General features: G+C 38.7%; 1 protein-coding gene across 1 annotated transcript; it reads right to left on the minus strand.

Moving 5' to 3' along the window:
* Positions 1–1,083: 1,083 nt before the first annotated feature.
* LOC133327776 (uncharacterized) lies at positions 1,084–16,277 on the minus strand. Its single transcript, XM_061536314.1, has 15 exons — positions 16,229–16,277; positions 16,021–16,166; positions 15,823–15,946; positions 14,417–14,555; positions 13,792–14,356; positions 13,385–13,727; positions 13,160–13,325; positions 13,039–13,085; positions 8,724–8,860; positions 8,485–8,656; positions 4,112–4,271; positions 3,734–4,037; positions 2,510–2,852; positions 2,283–2,454; positions 1,084–1,196 (listed from the first exon to the last, which is right to left on the minus strand). Exons 1-15 carry the CDS (start codon positions 16,275–16,277, stop codon positions 1,097–1,099), a joined length of 2,967 nt encoding a protein of 988 aa, XP_061392298.1. The 3' UTR covers positions 1,084–1,096.
* Between the last annotated feature and the right edge of the window lie 1,772 nt (positions 16,278–18,049).

Below are 18,049 nucleotides of genomic sequence, written 5' to 3' on the forward strand. Positions count from 1 at the left end.
TTTTCAGGACCTTTAATAAGAGGATTTTTAAGAAGGCGTGGATTTATTTACAAATATTTTTTTCAGGACCTTTAATAAGAGGATTTTTAAGAAGGCGTGGATTTATTTAAAAATATTTTTTCAGAACCTTTAATAAGAGGATATTTAAGAAGGCGTGGATTTATTTAAAAATATTTTTTTCAGGACCTTTAATAAGAGAATTTTTAAGAAGGCGTGGATTTATTTAAAAAATATTTTTTTCAGAACCTTTAATAAGAGGATATTTAAGAAGGCGTGGATTTATTTAAAAAATATTTTTTTCAGAACCTTTAATAAGAGGATATTTAAGAAGGCGTGGATTTATTTAAAAAATATTTTTTTCAGAACCTTTAATAAGAGGATATTTAAGAAGGCGTGGATTTATTTAAAAAAATATTTTTTTCAGAACCTTTAATAAGAGGATATTTAAGAAGGCGTGGATTTATTTAAAAAATATTTTTTTCAGAACCTTTAATAAGAGGATATTTAAGAAGGCGTGGATTTATTTAAAAAATATTTTTTTCAGAACCTTTAATAAGAGGATATTTAAGAAGGCGTGGATTTATTTAAAAAATATTTTTTTCAGAACCTTTAATAAGAGGATATTTAAGAAGGCGTGGATTTATTTAAAAAATATTTTTTTCAGAACCTTTAATAAGAGGATATTTAAGAAGGCGTGGATTTATTTTAAAAATATTTTATGGACCTTTAAATGACCTAACAATTTTTTTTTTTTTTTTTTTTTTGAAATCAAGGACTTTGGATCTGTGGATATTTTAAAAACATATTTTAAAGTACCTTACAAAAGTTTGTTTGTAAGGCCCTTTTGAAATCAAGGACGTTGCAAAAGGAGTAGATTTTTATAGTTAAATAATTTATTTTCTTTACATTTTTTTTTCATTGGTGATACTTAAAAGTTGAACTTTTTATTCATTTAATTTTACCTATGTTCTTAGAAGATCTACATTTTTTTGTATTTATGTTTGTTTCTTTTTACAAAAAATCACTCAAGGTTTCGAGTGAATTTCATCCATCACACATACACGCACTCACTCTTTCAACACTTAATTCAGCTCATTCATTTATACAACATTGTATGAAATGATCGAGGGGGTACATTAACAATGGTGGTGCCACGAATGCCATCATTTAGGCTAATATCCTGGGGAATTGATGCACTGAAATGAAAAAACAAGAAGAAGATGAAATTATATTACATTAATCCAATGTACATAAATTTGTATACACATATGTATGTATATACTGTGATGTAAGTGCATTTGAAACATTGTTGTCGGTTAATGTATCCGACATAACAGATGCACTCACATTGATTACTCTCAAGTGTATCGCAGCCGGAAAGTGAAAAACATAAAACTATTAATGACAAAAACAACAACAACAGCTATTTTGTTGAGATTTAAGGCGAAATGTCACCGCTGACAGGCCGTCACAGACTGATTTAACGAGGGCGGATGGATGAGGAAGGTTGAAGGAAATATTTAATAAAATAATATTTAAGGTGCTTAGAGAAGGCGTGGATTTTTTTTAAAAATACGGTAAATGTCCTTATAGAAGGTGTGGATTTTTTAAATATATATTTAAGGTCCTTAGAGAAGGCGTGGATTTTTGAAAACTATTTTTAAGGTCCTTACACAAGACGTAAGGTTAAGGTCCTTACAAAAAAATCCACGCCTTGTTTAAGGTCCTTACAAAAAATTAAAAAAATCCACACCTTGTTTAAGGTCCTTACGAAAAAATTAAAAAAAAAATACACGCCTTGTTTAAGGTCCTTACAAAAAATTAAAAAACCCACGCCTATTGAAGTTCCCTCAAAATATAATTTAAAAAAAATCCACGTCTTCTCTATTTTCCATTCCTTTGCCTTGCATACCAACCCCCCTGCTGGCATTCCGGCTGACACTCATCGCCATAAATTTCAACATTATTATTACTTGTTCTCAAGTGGTGTTTAATATTCCTAAACTATGTCGATGAAAATAAGGAGGAGACATCATATCCAAAATATTACAATTTTAAGAGACAGGGTCATAAATTTTCCGATACTTATGAAGCAGAAGCGTCACAAGAAACGACTCAATTAAATACTAAAACGTTTCAAGTATCATCGGCAGCTACTATATATCGGCTAAGATATTCATTCATAAATATCCGCAGAAATACAATTGTGAGTAAGGACGCGTGCCAAGAGTATCACTTTCCCTCCCTTCTTGATTTACAACAATATCCCCACTTACACTTACCCATTAAATATGACAACAACAATTACACCATCCATGCGTTGAAATGCCACAGCATCTATGGACTGTTGCAGACTAGACACTTTCACATCGATCCGCACCGAATCGGGCCATATGAATTTCGAGAAATGACCAATGCCATAATACATGGGTTGTTTATAGAATTCGGAAAAATCTGGAAAAATAAAATATAGAATAAAATGGACAATTGAATGAATTCCGCTACTTACTGGTGGTATTCACGACAATGGGTGCATCAACAAAATTGTTAACATAATTTGGACCTCCCTTTTCATCCAGCAGCAAATTCCAATCTATCCAGCCATGGAAGTTATGCTGTAAATCCTGCAGAAATGCTTTAATATATTGTTCACCACGCTCCCAGGAACCCAACACCGGGCCATGGGTTTGCCATGGTTTATCTCCCACACATGATTCGGTATTGAATAGAAGTTTGCCGGGCAAGGTTTTCATCGTTTTGTCAATAAGTTCAGGACCAAACACATCGTCCCAATACCAATGTACCGCCAGACCATCCAAATATTTCAACGATCCAGGCATGCTAACATTCATCTGAATTGAAATAAAAAGCAAAAAATAATTTAAAAAATTCCAATATTTTCGGGTCCACTTCCTCCACCCATGTTAGCCATACAACTAGGTTAATAGGTTATTTTCCAAATCAATGATCACCCACAATTTTATGAAAATTGTCATTAATAATGAGAACAAAAAATACAACAACAACTACAAATTTTTTAAAGGACCATCAAATACACAAACTAAGTGTATACGTGGGATTTTTTGTTTTAAAGGACCTTAAACAAGGCGTGGATTTTTTAAAGGACAAGGCGTGGATTTTTTAAAGGACCTTAAACAAGGCGTGGATTTTTTAAAGGACCTTAAACAAGGCGTGGATTTTTTAAAGGACCTTAAACAAGGCGTGGATTTTTTAAAGGACCTTAAACAAGGCGTCGATTGTTTTAGAGGACCTTAAACAAGGCGTCGATTGTTTTAAAGGACCTTAAACAAGGCGTGGATTTTTTAAAGGACCTTAAACAAGGCGTGGATTTTTTAAAGGACCTTAAACAAGGTGTGGATTTTTTAAAGGACCTTAAACAAGGCGTGGATTTTTTAAAGGACCTTAAACAAGGCGTGGATTTTTTAAAGGACCTTAAACAAGGCGTGGATTTTTTAAAGGACCTTAAACAAGGCGTGGATTTTTTAAAGGACCTTAAACAAGGCGTGGATTTTTTAAAGGACCTTAAACAAGGCGTGGATTTTTTAAAGGACCTTAAACAAGGCGTGGACATTTTTTAAAGGACCTTAAACAAGGCCAGATCAGAAAAAGTATTTCTAGGAACCAACAACATAATCAGGACATGGACATTCAAATTGTTGTTCATTAAAAATTAAATATTTTTTCCATCCCCTTACCTAAGATGATACAGGGCCCATGTTTCATAGTATATCGAGTTCAAATGACTATAACCAGTCCAATTATTATTTGTTTTCATCCATAGCGGTGGACTCCATGCGGCTGCCATAATTTTTAAATCGTCGACTGAGGCAACCTCTTTTAGTCTCTTAATTTGTTCTACTTTCAAAAGGTCACGCATATCAAGTTGTGTAAAATTACTTAGCTTTGGATCATTTTGAGGTATTTCATTATAGGCCCAGGGTTCCAGATCAAAATCACAACCACCAATTGATGTTCTCAACATATTGTAACCAATGCCGTCTTTGTGGTAATATGACCTGAAAATAAAACACATTTTTTCTAATTGGAAATTGTATTCTAATTGGAAGCTATTCTTGTTGCTTCTACTTACTTGTATAGATGATCCTGCAATTCAGGATTCATTTGGTCCAGCAAATGGGCAACAGTACCTGTTAAGGCGCCACCAAATCCAACGATTTGTTGATATGTTTTATTTCGATTAATCGTTATCGATGCAGAGGACTTTTGTGTTCGAACGGGTAATGAAAATACTGGAAAACAAGATGAAACAACAAATAAGTGAAATGAAAAATCTGTGCTTCAAATTGTTTATTTTAAAACAGGGGCCACACTTTTGTATTAGATCAACAGATCTGTGGGCAATTCAACTCCGTCTCTACAAGCCTGCACTATATGCATAGCCTGCCTTTCATAAGCCATAGCCATCATCCGCATAAGCACATACCATGAAGAAGGATCATCATCATCAAGTCTCTGTGGGCAAACACGCTGCTCCAGACCGACTCACTGCATCCACAACACCTTATAATCCTTGAAATAAATAACCCAAATCGAAATTTCTCTGCACCCGATCTTTGACAACCTTGTGAGCACGCGACCCCTTTGAAGGAAGTCAAGTGTGCCTTGTAAATCCACAAATATAGCACGGACATATATGACATTTGACCCGCTCTGGCTGTATTGTGCATGCCCCACCCGTCCGCGGTATCTATATTCTTGGTATAAACGAGCTGATGTATAAACGTACAGCCACTACATCATTCCCTAAGCATGCTCCGATAAAAACAAGCAGGCGACATATGCAATACATCAACATAGGCATATTTCCATTCACTTCGATGAAGTAGTCCTAACTAATGAAACTACTGAAAACGGACTCGCTATATTTCGTCATGACCTTTTAGACAACTTTAAACACCCATCAATACCTGGCGATTTTCTACTTCTAATGTCCTTCTATACGATCCAAACCCTGAGGCTCCCACCATTACAATTCCACGACGGCCGGTTCTATGCACCGAATTGACTCGGAGGAATCAAGTTCCGACCGAGGGCTGTCAACCCAGCAAATACAACAACAGCATCCACCACTGATCTATCTCGGTGAGATGCAACGGATGCGGAGAATGGGTTCATTTCAGGAGTTGTTCCGACCTTAGACGGATACAGGAGTACAGCGAAAGGTTGCTTCATGCTCGCGGTCCACGTCATCGTCGCAATCTGCGCCGCAGCCGCTAACACCGCTAACATACTAAACGAGATAGTAGATTTTATGAGTCGAAGAAGTATTATGGTCGCGGCGATCCAGGAAATGAAGCTGAACAACATCTGCAGTCTTCAGAGTTATGATGAATACAACGTAATTAGAAAGGATCGTACGAGAGGTGGAGGATTAGCCTTCCTATTGCACCATTCTGCCCAGTACAGACCTATCTCGTTTGAGCTAGACTCTAGTGGCCCATACATGGAAACGGTCAAGTGTGGTACCGCCGAGGTAGAGGTACTTAACGTTTACATTCCGCCGTTGAATAGCTGTCAGCGTTATGATGAATACATCTTTTGGAAGGCAATAAACGAGAGGTGGAGGATTAGCCATGAGTTATGGCATTCCGTCCTGGGTAATGACCAGAGGGGCATGGCGCTGACCGAGCAAATTGATAGCTCAACGTTTTGCACGGTGAACGAGGACGTACTAACACCAGAAACAGAGAAGTGGCGTTGAAGGTGAACAGGTTAGTCGGCGAGCACAAGCGGAAAACGTGGCTAGAACATCTGAAGTATTGCAACATCAGTACCGGAGTAAGTAAATTGTGGACAACGGTTAAGTCGCTCTCGAACCATGGAAGAAAGGATGATTTGTCTGAAGAGGTGCGCCTGTTGTTTCAAGCGGCAGTTTATAAAGGAGTAGCTAAGACACATGAGGCTTTACTACTCCCTAACATTCGTGAATGCTACTTAGTTGCTGGTCATCAACATACCTACTTGTTATAGCCATCCAAATGGTTACCTAATGGATGATCTGGAGAGAGAGGTCCAAAGGTACAAAAGGGAGCCTCTAGATCAACAGACCTATCAAGGTGGATTGAATCGTATTCACACGGATGCAGTTCAGGAAGCAATTCGAGAATATCGTGTGAATACAATCCTCGGTGATCACCCGCCTACGATAGCAGCAGAATAACAGCAGCTACCTCGACAAACTAGAGTGGTCTTGGCACAATTAAGATCAGGATGGTTTAGCCGCCTCAATTCATGTTGGGCACGAATTGACGGAGAAGTCCATAATAACTGTCCGACATGTGGTTATGGACCACATGGCACGCTATACCAATTCAAGTGCCCAGTTGATCACCGAGGATTGTATTCGCCCACTCACCTCACCCCATCTTCACTTTGGACACAAGCGATACAGGTCGCAGCTTTCCTGAATTTAGAGTAAGAAGCAGAACCAGATTAAGGTGATTAAGAAAAAATACCGAGGAGTATAAGCTACTACAACAACAACAACTGGGGCTCCGAATTCGAAAATAAAGGTCCTAATGTTTCAACTTTACCCCAAAGGTAGTTTTCGTAGCTGGTACGCAACCCCTGACGTTTATAACCACAATTCCGGAACACGTAGTATCTAACACCCCAGGACAAATTCATATCGCCCCGTACGAACCTCCTCCAATTGTTTTAGCAGCAAGGAATTTAGATATACGTTGAGCAAAATCATCTGCATTGCCCCGAATGGATAAAAATAAGTAGGCTTAGCTGGGCAGTGGAATAGGTTCAATGTGAGATCCTGGTCCAAATATGGGATATGTATTTGATATTTCATGACTATTACAAATTGAGGCAGTTTTACTATCCCGTTCATAAGGACTAACAGTGTTCGTCTGTGCAGCTGCCTCTCATCTGCAGTTATGTATGGGGTTGATCTATGATGATGATGATGAAGTATCAGGAATATGATTTTGCTACCCGAAAATCATATATAGAATTTTTTTTTTTTTTTGAAGCGATGGTTGACGAGTTCTCCGAAACATTGGCAGTTACTTAGGGAAAGTATAGCGTTCAGAGGTGATGAAAAAAGCCGGTAAGCTAGGAGGTTTTCTGATCAATGTGAACGGACGGGCTGTAAGTTGAAGTTGTTAATCAGACTTAGAGCCACGATGGTTGTATATGGTTAGCAGTAGCAATCTCCTCTTGTCCCTATGAGAGTATTGTCATTCATCGCCCAAAAATTTAGCGTAGCCCGACGTCAGGGAAGTGAACGGAAGAAAACAGCAATATCAGCAAAAATGGTTTGAAAAGTAAAGATGCGACTTGATCGAAACCCGCGTCGCAGTGACCGAAAAATGGCAATATTCCATTCGGCAAATATTGAAAAATGAGCTCGGGGTAAAGCCATTGAAATTCCAAAAAGTGTAAGAACTTACACCGCAACAGAAAGAAAATAGACTCAAAAGAGCTAAAGAGTTGCTTCGCTTGGCCGAAAGTGGTGAACTGCCGAATTTGGTTTTCTCCGATGAGAAAACATTCGTTGTCCAGCAGTTTGTAAAAAAAAATGATCGCGTTTACTTGCCAATGAGATCAGCTGAAAATGTGCATCTCCGGTTGGCCACCAGAACTCAAGCGCCGGCCATGGCATGTAAATAAATGGCGAAAATATTCTGGAGGGTGTATTAAAGCCTCGGACGCGCAAACATTTTGGCCGCAGACGTTGGACATTCCAACAGGACTCAGCACGCGCCACCCAAGAATGGTTACAAAATGAGGTTCCTCGCTTCATTTCCAGCAATGACCACAAAATCTCCGGATAGCAAGGTCGGCACTAAAAAATGCCAAAGTGTCGATCACCAAGCAAGCGCTTTGCGGGAATGTGCCAAAATACCGCAAAGAAACATTCGGGCAGTGTGTGACGGTTTCATTGGCCATCATTCGTGCCACAAGGTGACCAATTCGAACAAATCTAAACTTAATCTCAAATTTCATGCTATTTCCGACAATTTTTGCTTTCATTCAATATATTTAAAAAAAATGAAAAAATTATGGCGTTTGACTTTGTTGTAGTTTTTTATCTCACCCTGTATAGGCCATTAGAGTCTCAAGTAAAATAAGTGTGTACAGGACAGAGTCGCACACATACGTTTCTGGTACAATCCTTTCGCACAACTTTGTAATCATCACAATCCTGTAAAAAAACAGTTCTCAATAAGCTTTGACTACTGAATCGTCGCTGCGACTCATAGTTGTTCTTCGAAGAGCCAAGGTCCGTAGATTATTTCTATACCGGCATGGTCCAATTTTTTTACCGACATTCCGTGATATTATTGTCGCTCTTAATTTGTGCAAGACTTATCGTGTGTACACTGCTTAAATCTTTTCCCGTACTCTAAAAGTGGTAAAACTTTTCGAAAATCGAACTTTTCGGAAATCGAAAACAATAACAATTGATAATTCGGCATTTTTACTCACCACTTGTATGACCAAAACCGAATATTTTTCCCAATGAATTGCGATCATTCACCATTATAGCATCGGGATTAAATTTAAACCCCTTCGGCAAATCATGTTTGGAATAATCTTCGATATTTGTTACAGCTTGTGTGCCAAAGCTTCCTTCTGTCGGAAAGAACCGTAGACCAGCCTGGAAGAAAACAATGACATATTTATTTTGGGAAATTGTATGTAGGTCCACAATTCTCGCAACCTACCTTACTCGATGAAATCATTATCCACGATGTACCATTTTGAAGCTTAGGTTCTTCCAAATAATCGCAATGATCTGCCGAACATCGGCAAACAATGCCAAACTTGGTTTCCAAACGATCACATTGAGAACTTGCTAAATCTAAAAAAAATAAAAATATTTAAATATCAATTAACAACAACAATAAGCAATATCGAATTTTACACCTTACCTAGATAATAAATTATTATCAATGAAATGATTAACAAATTAGAAAAAATAAATGTCATTATTCTGGACAAAAAACTTCAATAACATTTAATTTTCGAAAATTTCACTTTTGTTTCGTTTATTTTACACCGCTGTCCATTCGATGGCGTTGGCTTCCCCTCCCTTTCGAACTTTTGCAACTAAACCCCAGTCGGTAACATTCGACGCTGACAGTCTGCCAGCCAATAACACAATGCATTCGTTGGCGTCTAACTCTCGCTTACTCTCTCTCTCTCTCTCCTATCTCTCGTTATGTCGTTTAATGTTTACACTAGCCGAATAAACTAACCTTGCGGTACTCTCTCCTGAGCTTATCACTAAAATTGTTTATTGTTAATTTACCTCCATACTCGCGGGGGTCTTAACAGTTCAGCTAATCTCTTTGTGTTCGCCCGCTCTCTACTATTTGGAAAACAAAATAAAAAAATAGTATGGGTCATTCCATTTGCATTTTTATTTAAGATACTCTCAACCATGCCACGATATTAGAGGACATTGAGAGCACTTCCCTCCGGCCAAGTTTGAAACGTTGGATAATCAACTACAGTATTTTTCGGTTAATTGCACATCAAAATTTGCACAAATTTTTGTTCAATTAACCGAGAAACCAATTATCCGGTACCCGCTTAATTGAATAGTTTGTTCAATTACAGAAATCACGTATAATTGGAACTGCTTATGAATAAAAAGAAATCCAATGTCAAATACAAAATACGCTTTCCCGCAGTTTTTCCTTAACAAAAATATATGTTTTCAATGAGTAGAGATCCCACCTAGTCTTTTTCACATATTATGTTAATATGTATATAAACCAGTAAGGAAAGTAGTAAAGTCGGACGGGGCCGACTATATGATATCCTTCACCATGAAATTGTATGAACTAAAATATCTGAACTTTATCTAAATATGAATCGACTTAGATGATAAACTAATTTAGACTAATTTATCCTAATGGACCTATTTTGGGTCCTATTTAAAATCGGACGAAACTATATGTGAGCTATATCTAAATTTGGACGGATTTCAACAAAACTTGACAAGCGCTTGGCTAAACTATTTTAAGTACGTTGTGCAAAATTTTGTGTTTGAGTCTTTGGTGCTCCATTTTTTTTAATCGGAAGAAAATATTTATCGGAGCTATATCAAAATCCGAACAGGTTTCAGCAAAACCTGACACATATTATGTTGCACAAACTTTAGTACGTTGGAAACTTTACACACATCATTCTAGACTCAATTCACTACGCTAAGTCAAATTTCGTGCAAAATTAAAATTAAATCGGCAAAAATATATGGGAGCTATATGTAAATCTGAACCGATTTTCAGGAAACTTAACATACATAATTTTTGAAACAATTCAGTACGCTATGCCAAATGCTGTGCAAATCAAAATATATATAGGTACTTTGGTACATCATTTACGTTAAATCGGTCGAACGTACATATGGGAGCTATATCTAAATCTGAACCGATTTTCACGAAACTTAACAAACATCGTTCTAGGGATCTATGCCACATTTCGTGCAAATCGAAGGATATATAGGGACTTTGGTACACAATTTACATTAAATCGGTCAAACACATATATGGGAGCTATATCTAAATCTGAAACGATTTTCAAGAAAATTTATACACAACATTCTAGTCTCAATTCAGTACGCTAGGCCAAACTTCGTGCAAATCGAAATATATATAGGGCCTTTGGTACACCATTTACATTAAATCGGTCGAAAATATATATAGGAGCTATATCGAAATCTGAACAGATTTTTACGAAAATGTATACACATCATTCTAGACTCAATTTAGTACGCTATGCCAAATTTCGTGCAAATCGGAAGATATATAGGGACTTTGGTGCACCATTTACATGAAATCGGACGAAAATATATATGGGAGCTATATCTAAATCGGATCCGATTTTCTCGAAACTTGACACACGTCATTGTTGCGTCAATTCAGTACTCTATGCCAAATCTCGTGCAAATCGAAATATATATATAGGGACTTGGTGTCCCATTTAACATAAATCGGACGAAAATATATATAGGAGATATATCTAAATCTGAACCGATTTTCAAGAAATTTTACACACATCATTCTAGACTCAATTCAGTACGCTATGCCAAATTTCGTTCGAATCGAAAGATTTTAGGGACTTTGGTTCACCATTTACCTGAAATCGGACGAAATTATATATGGGAGCCATATCTAAATCTGAACCGATTTTTCTCAATTTCAATGGGGTTCGTTCTTGGGCCAATCCAATTCGGATCATAAATGCGACCTGTACATTGTCTACAATTTAACATGGACAGACAGACAGATGAACGGACTGACGGACGGACATTCATAAATCGACTTAGAAAGTGATTCTATGCATATTCTCAAAAGGAACAATGTGTCTATCTCGTTTCCTTTTGCCTGTTACAAACATATGCACAAAGACATAATACCCTGACAGATTACTTTTCCAATTATTATTTTGCAATTAACCGGTGAAAAGTAAAGGGAAATTTGTTATTGATGACATGAATTTTGAACCAATTAAGCGGGAAAATCAATTAACAGGGTTTAATTATCCGAGGAAATTTACATGTGTTTTCATATGCAATATTTTTTGCCCTATCATGTGGTGCAATTAAGCGTAGAAACCAATTAACCGTAGGGTCAATTAACCGAAAAATACTGTATATGTGAGGACGCCAGTCGTACGTGGAGTTCCGGAACAAGAAGTCCAAACCCCGTAGAGTTAAACAGGGTGTTCCCCAGGGTGGAGTGATTTCTCCGGAATTGTTTAACCTCTACCTTTCCGATATTCCACGCCCTCCGGACGGCAAAGAAATCGTTACATATGCAGATGATTGTATGATCATGGCTTCGGATTCCATTGTTGAGACATATGTGTGAGGTTGAATGCCTATCTCGTCGAATTAGCAGCCTTCTTTGAAGCGAGGAATATGAAAATATGCGCCAAGAAGTCGTCAGCCACATTATTCACCACAGGGACTGCGGAGATGAGAATGCCGTTGAATGTGCAGGTCGAGGGGCATACAATTCCGACCACCAACAACCCCAAAATATTCGGGGTCACATTCGACAGTATTTTTAAATCGTCCGCGAAAACCACAGCTATCTGCGATAAGTTGAAAAGTAGGAACAAGGTACTCAAGTCGCTTGCCGGCATCACTTGGGGCGCATATAAGGAAACCTTATTGACCTCTTACAAAGCGATAGGTCGGTCTGTGGCAAGCTATGCGGTTCCAGTGTGGTCTGTGAACTCTGCTGATACGCAATGGAGAAGTATTCAGACCTGTCAGAACGCCGCCCTGAGGACTGCGAAGGGGTGCCTCCTCATGACACCTGTGGACCATCTTCATGAGGAAACGACGATCCTTCCATTAATTACGTCAGCATAGCAATATGCTTTCGTTGCAGTACCTGCTCGGGTGCTTCAGGGAAAATCATCCCAACCATCATATGGTGGATAGGACTGGAGTATCAAGAAGGATCTGCATGATCTAGGGAGAGAGGTCCAACGTTACAAAAGGGAGCCTCTAGATCAAATTGCCTATCGAGCAGGTCTGAATAGCATTCATACTGATGCAGTAGCCGCAGCACTGAACGGGTACAGAGTAGTTTTGGCCCAATTACGTTCAGGATGGTGCAGTCGTCTCAATTCGTATTGGGCACGGATTGGTGACCAAGTGCAGGATGTCTGTCCAGCAAGTGGTACGGGCCCTCATACCACACTGCACTTATTCAATTGCCCAGCCAAATCTACTTATCTTACTCCAGAAGATCTGTGGTTACGACCAGTGGAGGTAGCTGCATTTCTAAATTTGGGGACAGAACCAGATGAAATTTAAACAAAAAGATATAATTCATATAAACAACAACAACCGTAATAGGCGTGGATTTTTAAAGACTACTTTTCTCAAGAACATTTTCCCAATAAAACTTCGGAATATTTAATAAATATTTTTAGTTTATTTTGAATTTGGTTTTTTTTTATTTTAATGATAGATCATGGTGTGAATGGATCTTGGAGGTAAAATAATAATAGCACTTCCGCGTTCACTGTCAATGATATTGATTTCCACCGGGACATTTCCGCTACGAAAGAAAAATTTGTGAAAAATTAATCCCAATTGAAAAATGTACGCCTTGTAATCGTTTGGGGAACTCACCTATTAAACAGCACCGCTGCAATGGAACCATCTGGTCGCAAATAGGCCACACTATCAATATTTACATTACTGCGCAGGGCATCAATGCGCACAGAACCCTCGGGTATAAATTTCGAGAAATGACCCATGGCATAGAACATGGGTTGTTTCAAAATTTCATTGGGATCTAAAAAAAAAAATAAAGTTCTTCGAATCAATCTTTTCGTAATTGTTATTAGAACTTACTCGACGAATCCACAATGATGGGAGCATCGACAGTATTATCCACATAATTGGGACCACCATTTTCATCCAAAATCAAATTCCAATCAATCCAACCATTGTAGCCATGTTGCAGATTTTGCAAGAAAGCCCGAGCCATTTTTTCACCACGATACCAGGAACCCAAAACGGGGCCAGATTTCTGCCATGGTTTGTCGCCAATGCATGACTCGGTCATGAGGAGGATTTTCTCCGGATACAAGGCCAAGGTGTTATCTATGAAGGAGGGCTTGAAAATCTCATCCCAATACCAATGGACAGCAAAGCCATCCAAATAATTCAAACTGTCACGGCGGGCCAATTTCATCTGGAAAACATAGAATAACAATTCGATTTTTTTTTCATTTTAATAAAAAAGAGTCCGAACTTACCATCTTAAACCACGTTGGAAAGGTGTAACGCTGATCATCATTACCAAAAATCAACAAATCCTTATATTTCGAATTGCGTATGGTCGGACCCAAATTATCGCTTAACCATGCCGCCTGACTCAGTGGATGCCAACCCATACTCATGAACCGGACAAAGTACATAAAGAATATGCCATTCATGGGCTCATTACCCGTCGAAATGGCCCATACGGGTAATCCGTTCTTCTCCATTACCTCCAACCATTTCAAATGATAATCGGCCCAGGTCTGGAAATATTCCTTTTTCAAACGACCAAATCCCGTCCAACGATCATTTGTTTTCATCCAACGTGGCGCACTCCATGCCGCACCCTTAATGCGTAAATTTTTCGGATTCGCCACATTTCGGAGACGTCGAATTTGTTCAGCCTTGGTTAGATCGCGTGGATCCAAATCGGTGAAATTACTCAATTTGGCATCATTGACAGGTTCTTCGTTGTATGCCCAGGGTGCTAAATCGAAATCACAACCGCCAATGGACATACGTATTAAATTATAGGCAATACCATCGTCGCCATAATAGGATCTGAAATTTTATTTCGAATTTAATTTGGATGTTATGGAAAGGTGACCTATTCACACTCACCTGTATAAATGATCCTGCAGAGCTTGTGGTAATTTTTCCAATAGATATGATACAGCCCCAGTAAAGGCGCCGCCAAATCCCACAATTTTACGATATTGCTTCTCACGATTAATCTCGAGATTGACAGTGCGGGTGGCAGCTATTAAGGAAAAATTGGGGAAAAATGATTAATATTAAAGGTACGAAAGGTGTTGATTTTTTAAAGACTACTTTTTCAAGGACTTTCTATGGCGTGGATTTTTTAAGAACCTGCTTGAAGGAAGCACTTCTTGCCCCGATAATAGTATAGAAGCACAATAGCAAAGAATTGCCCATTCCCTACAAACTGCAACACTTGGGTACCAAAAACCACCACCAGCGTACAGGGTAATCCTGCAGACAGTAGCAACACGTAACGTGATGGAGAATTATAGGGGGAAAAGGAGAGAGAATAACGAGTTTTAGAAAAAAAGAAGAAAGAACAAGGAAAACGTGAGCGTGAGAAAATCGAGATGTACAGGAGTCAGAATGAAGTCCGGAAATTTAACCAACGAGTAAAACACCAAACCGAAGGCTACCAGCCGAACTATTCAAGACTGGTGGCCAGATGCTGGTCAGGAGCATGCACCAGCTAATTAGTACAATTTGGCTAGATGAATGCATGCCCAATGATTGGAACCTCAGCATCCTGTGTCCCGTGCACAAAAAAGGAGACAAGACGATATGTGCCAACTAGAGAGGAAAAAGTCTCCTTCCAATCGCATATAAAGTGCTATCCAGTGTGCTGTGTACTTGCGCAAGCATATGAGGCAGCTTTGGGGTGTTTGAAAGAAAAATTCTCCGAAAGATCTACGGGCCTATCTGCGTCGACGGTGAATATCGGCGTCGAATGAACCACGAGCTTTACAATTTATACGCGGACATCGACATAGTCAGTCGTATTGAGCTGCAGCGACTACGGTGGTTAGGCCATGTTGCGCGAATGAATGAGAATGCCCCATCTCAAAAGGCATATAAAAGCGAGCCTACTGATGGCTCCTGTAGAAGGGTAAGGCCACGAATTAGATGGAAAGACCAAGTAGAAAGCAACATCTTGGAACGTGGTCTTCCAAATTGGTGGATTTGCGCACAAGACCGACGCGTTTGGAAATCTTTTTTAAGCTCGGCTTATGGAATAACCGTTCTGTAACAAGCCAGCTATGTAAGTAAGTTCGGGAGCCCAAGGGAGACTTTTTCATATCAAATAGCTCCACCCGATTCTATTTTTACCCTTCCTCTTATCATCCAATTCGATCGACGTACGTATAATCTGTATAATCAGATTAGCAATGTGCTTGAAATATTTAGAAATACCTCATCACAATGCGATTATCTTTCCGGCATAGCTTTAATCCAATAACCTGGAACTATCTCTTAAAAAAACTTACCACGTTCACTAACATCCACGCTGATATTATCACTTTGTTGACGAGGAAGTTGATCATAATCCAAAACGAATTGTTTACTGAAGCGATTAAAAAGGCCACTGGTTGTGGAAAATCTCAAGCCGGCCTAGAAAAAAACAACAACAAAAATTTACCTTCAGTACTCTAAAATTCAAAATTGATTTTTCTCAAATAACCTACCTTCGAAGAAGAAACCAGCGAATATTGAACTTCACTTGTTGGTGTCGGATCATCCAAATAATCACAATATTCCGCATTACAAACGCACACACCACCTTCGGCAGTTTCACGCAATTTACATGGTGTTGTGAGGGCGTTGGTGGCAACTGGAAGGGAGGTCGGATTTTTAATTAAAACACCAAAAAAGTATATCCTCTTTTAAACTCACCCAAAATGGTTGCGAAAATTATTAGAAATTCTTTTAAATGGATTAACATATTATCCGCCGTCTATTCGTTTCAATAGCCACCACTGGACTAATTGCGACCGATTGCCAAGTCAATAATAATAAACCATTTTATGGTTTCTAATCAATTGATTTATTGTTTTTGAAAATCTTGAATTTTTTTTTAATTTTCCAATAACAAAAATCAGGTATGAGAACCTTAATATGTTCAGGTGTTTGTTTATATTCCTCTGCAAACGATACCTAGTCATATCGTTCAATGGGACAACAACAAAAATTTTGTTATGATTTGATAACGTCGTTTTTTTGTCCAGCTGCAAATTGCTTTCTCCACAATTCGGTCAATTAATTAATTTAATTAGATGGGTTAATCCATAGTAGGGCGGCACCATCCACGGAAAAATGCAAGCGAATTGTAAACACCCTTTCCAGGGTAAAAATAGACTTCAGGAAGGTGTACCATAAACAATGGAAAACCTCTAGGCTATATATATTTTATTGTCTGTCGAAGAGCTAGAGTTTTATAGTCCATAGAAGACCAAGAGGTCTATACAAGGCGTGGATTTTTTACAAATATTTTTCAAGGGTCACCTAGGCTCTGTAGGAAGCTCGGACTTCTTAAAAAAAAATTTTAACGACTATATAAGGCGTGGGTTTTTAGAGAATATTTTTTCTACGACTGTATAAGGCGTGGATTTTTTAAATAATTTTTTTGAACGACTATATAAGGCGTGGCTCTGATTGGCTTTAACATGGAGAGGTTCAGGCTTATCTTGGTCCCTCTTTCATTTCAATTGTGGACACTGATCTCCCCGCGGTATGACCTGGGGGCGTTGAACTGATTGTGCCACGAATTCACCCATAAGAACTGTACAAAAATGGGTTGAGGCGTCGGGTTAGTTGCCCACACTCAGAAAACCCCTCCTACTAGGCGTGGCTCTGATTGGCTTTAACATGGAGAAGTTCAGGCTTATCTTGGTCCCTCATTCATCTCAATTGTGGACACTGATCTCCCCATAAGAACTGTACAAAAATGGGTTGAGGCGTCGGGTTAGTTGCCCACACTCAGAAAATCCCTCCTACTATGAAAAAGAATACCAAAACCCCCTAATGTTAACGACCCCCGCAAACGTATAAAGGACCACGATCTGCGAATCTGCATTTGGAATGTGTGCACGTTGTACAGAACAGGCGCAGTTCTCGCTTTGACGGATGTACTCAAGAAGTACATAGCCCATATTATTGCCTTTCAGGAAATGCGATGGAAAGGGACAGGCGTAAGTAAATCAGACGATTACGCACTGTATTATAGCTGCCATGAAACGAGACATGAATTTGGCTGAGGATTTATGGTCTCCAGATTTACTACAGTAGATAAACGAATTGCTATAATCCGCATAAAAGCGAAGTTCTTCTACATCAGTCTTATTTGCGCTCATGCTTCGACCGAAGACAAAGATGAGCAGACCAAAGACATATGTATTTTACGAGCGCCTAGAAACAGCATATGACTGCTGTCCTGGCCATGACATTAAAATTCTGCTAGGAGATTTTAATGAAAAAATCGGAAAGGGAAAATATTTTTGGCGCCACCGTCGGAAAATTCAGCCTCCATGAAGAAACATCAGACAATGGCATGAGCTTGATTGACTTCCCGGCGGCAAAAGACATGGTAGTTAACAGCACCAGATTCAAACATCTCGATATGCACAAGGCCCCTTGGATTTCTCCCGATCGAACAACGATAATTCAAATCGATCATGTTGTGATAGACGGAAGGCATTCATCCAGTGTTTTAGACGT

This window comes from Musca vetustissima, unplaced genomic scaffold (genome assembly GCF_032173495.1).
Source record: "Musca vetustissima isolate MV318-11 ecotype Yass unplaced genomic scaffold, APGP_CSIRO_Mvet_v1 utg299, whole genome shotgun sequence".
Lineage (NCBI taxonomy): Eukaryota > Metazoa > Arthropoda > Insecta > Diptera > Muscidae > Musca > Musca vetustissima.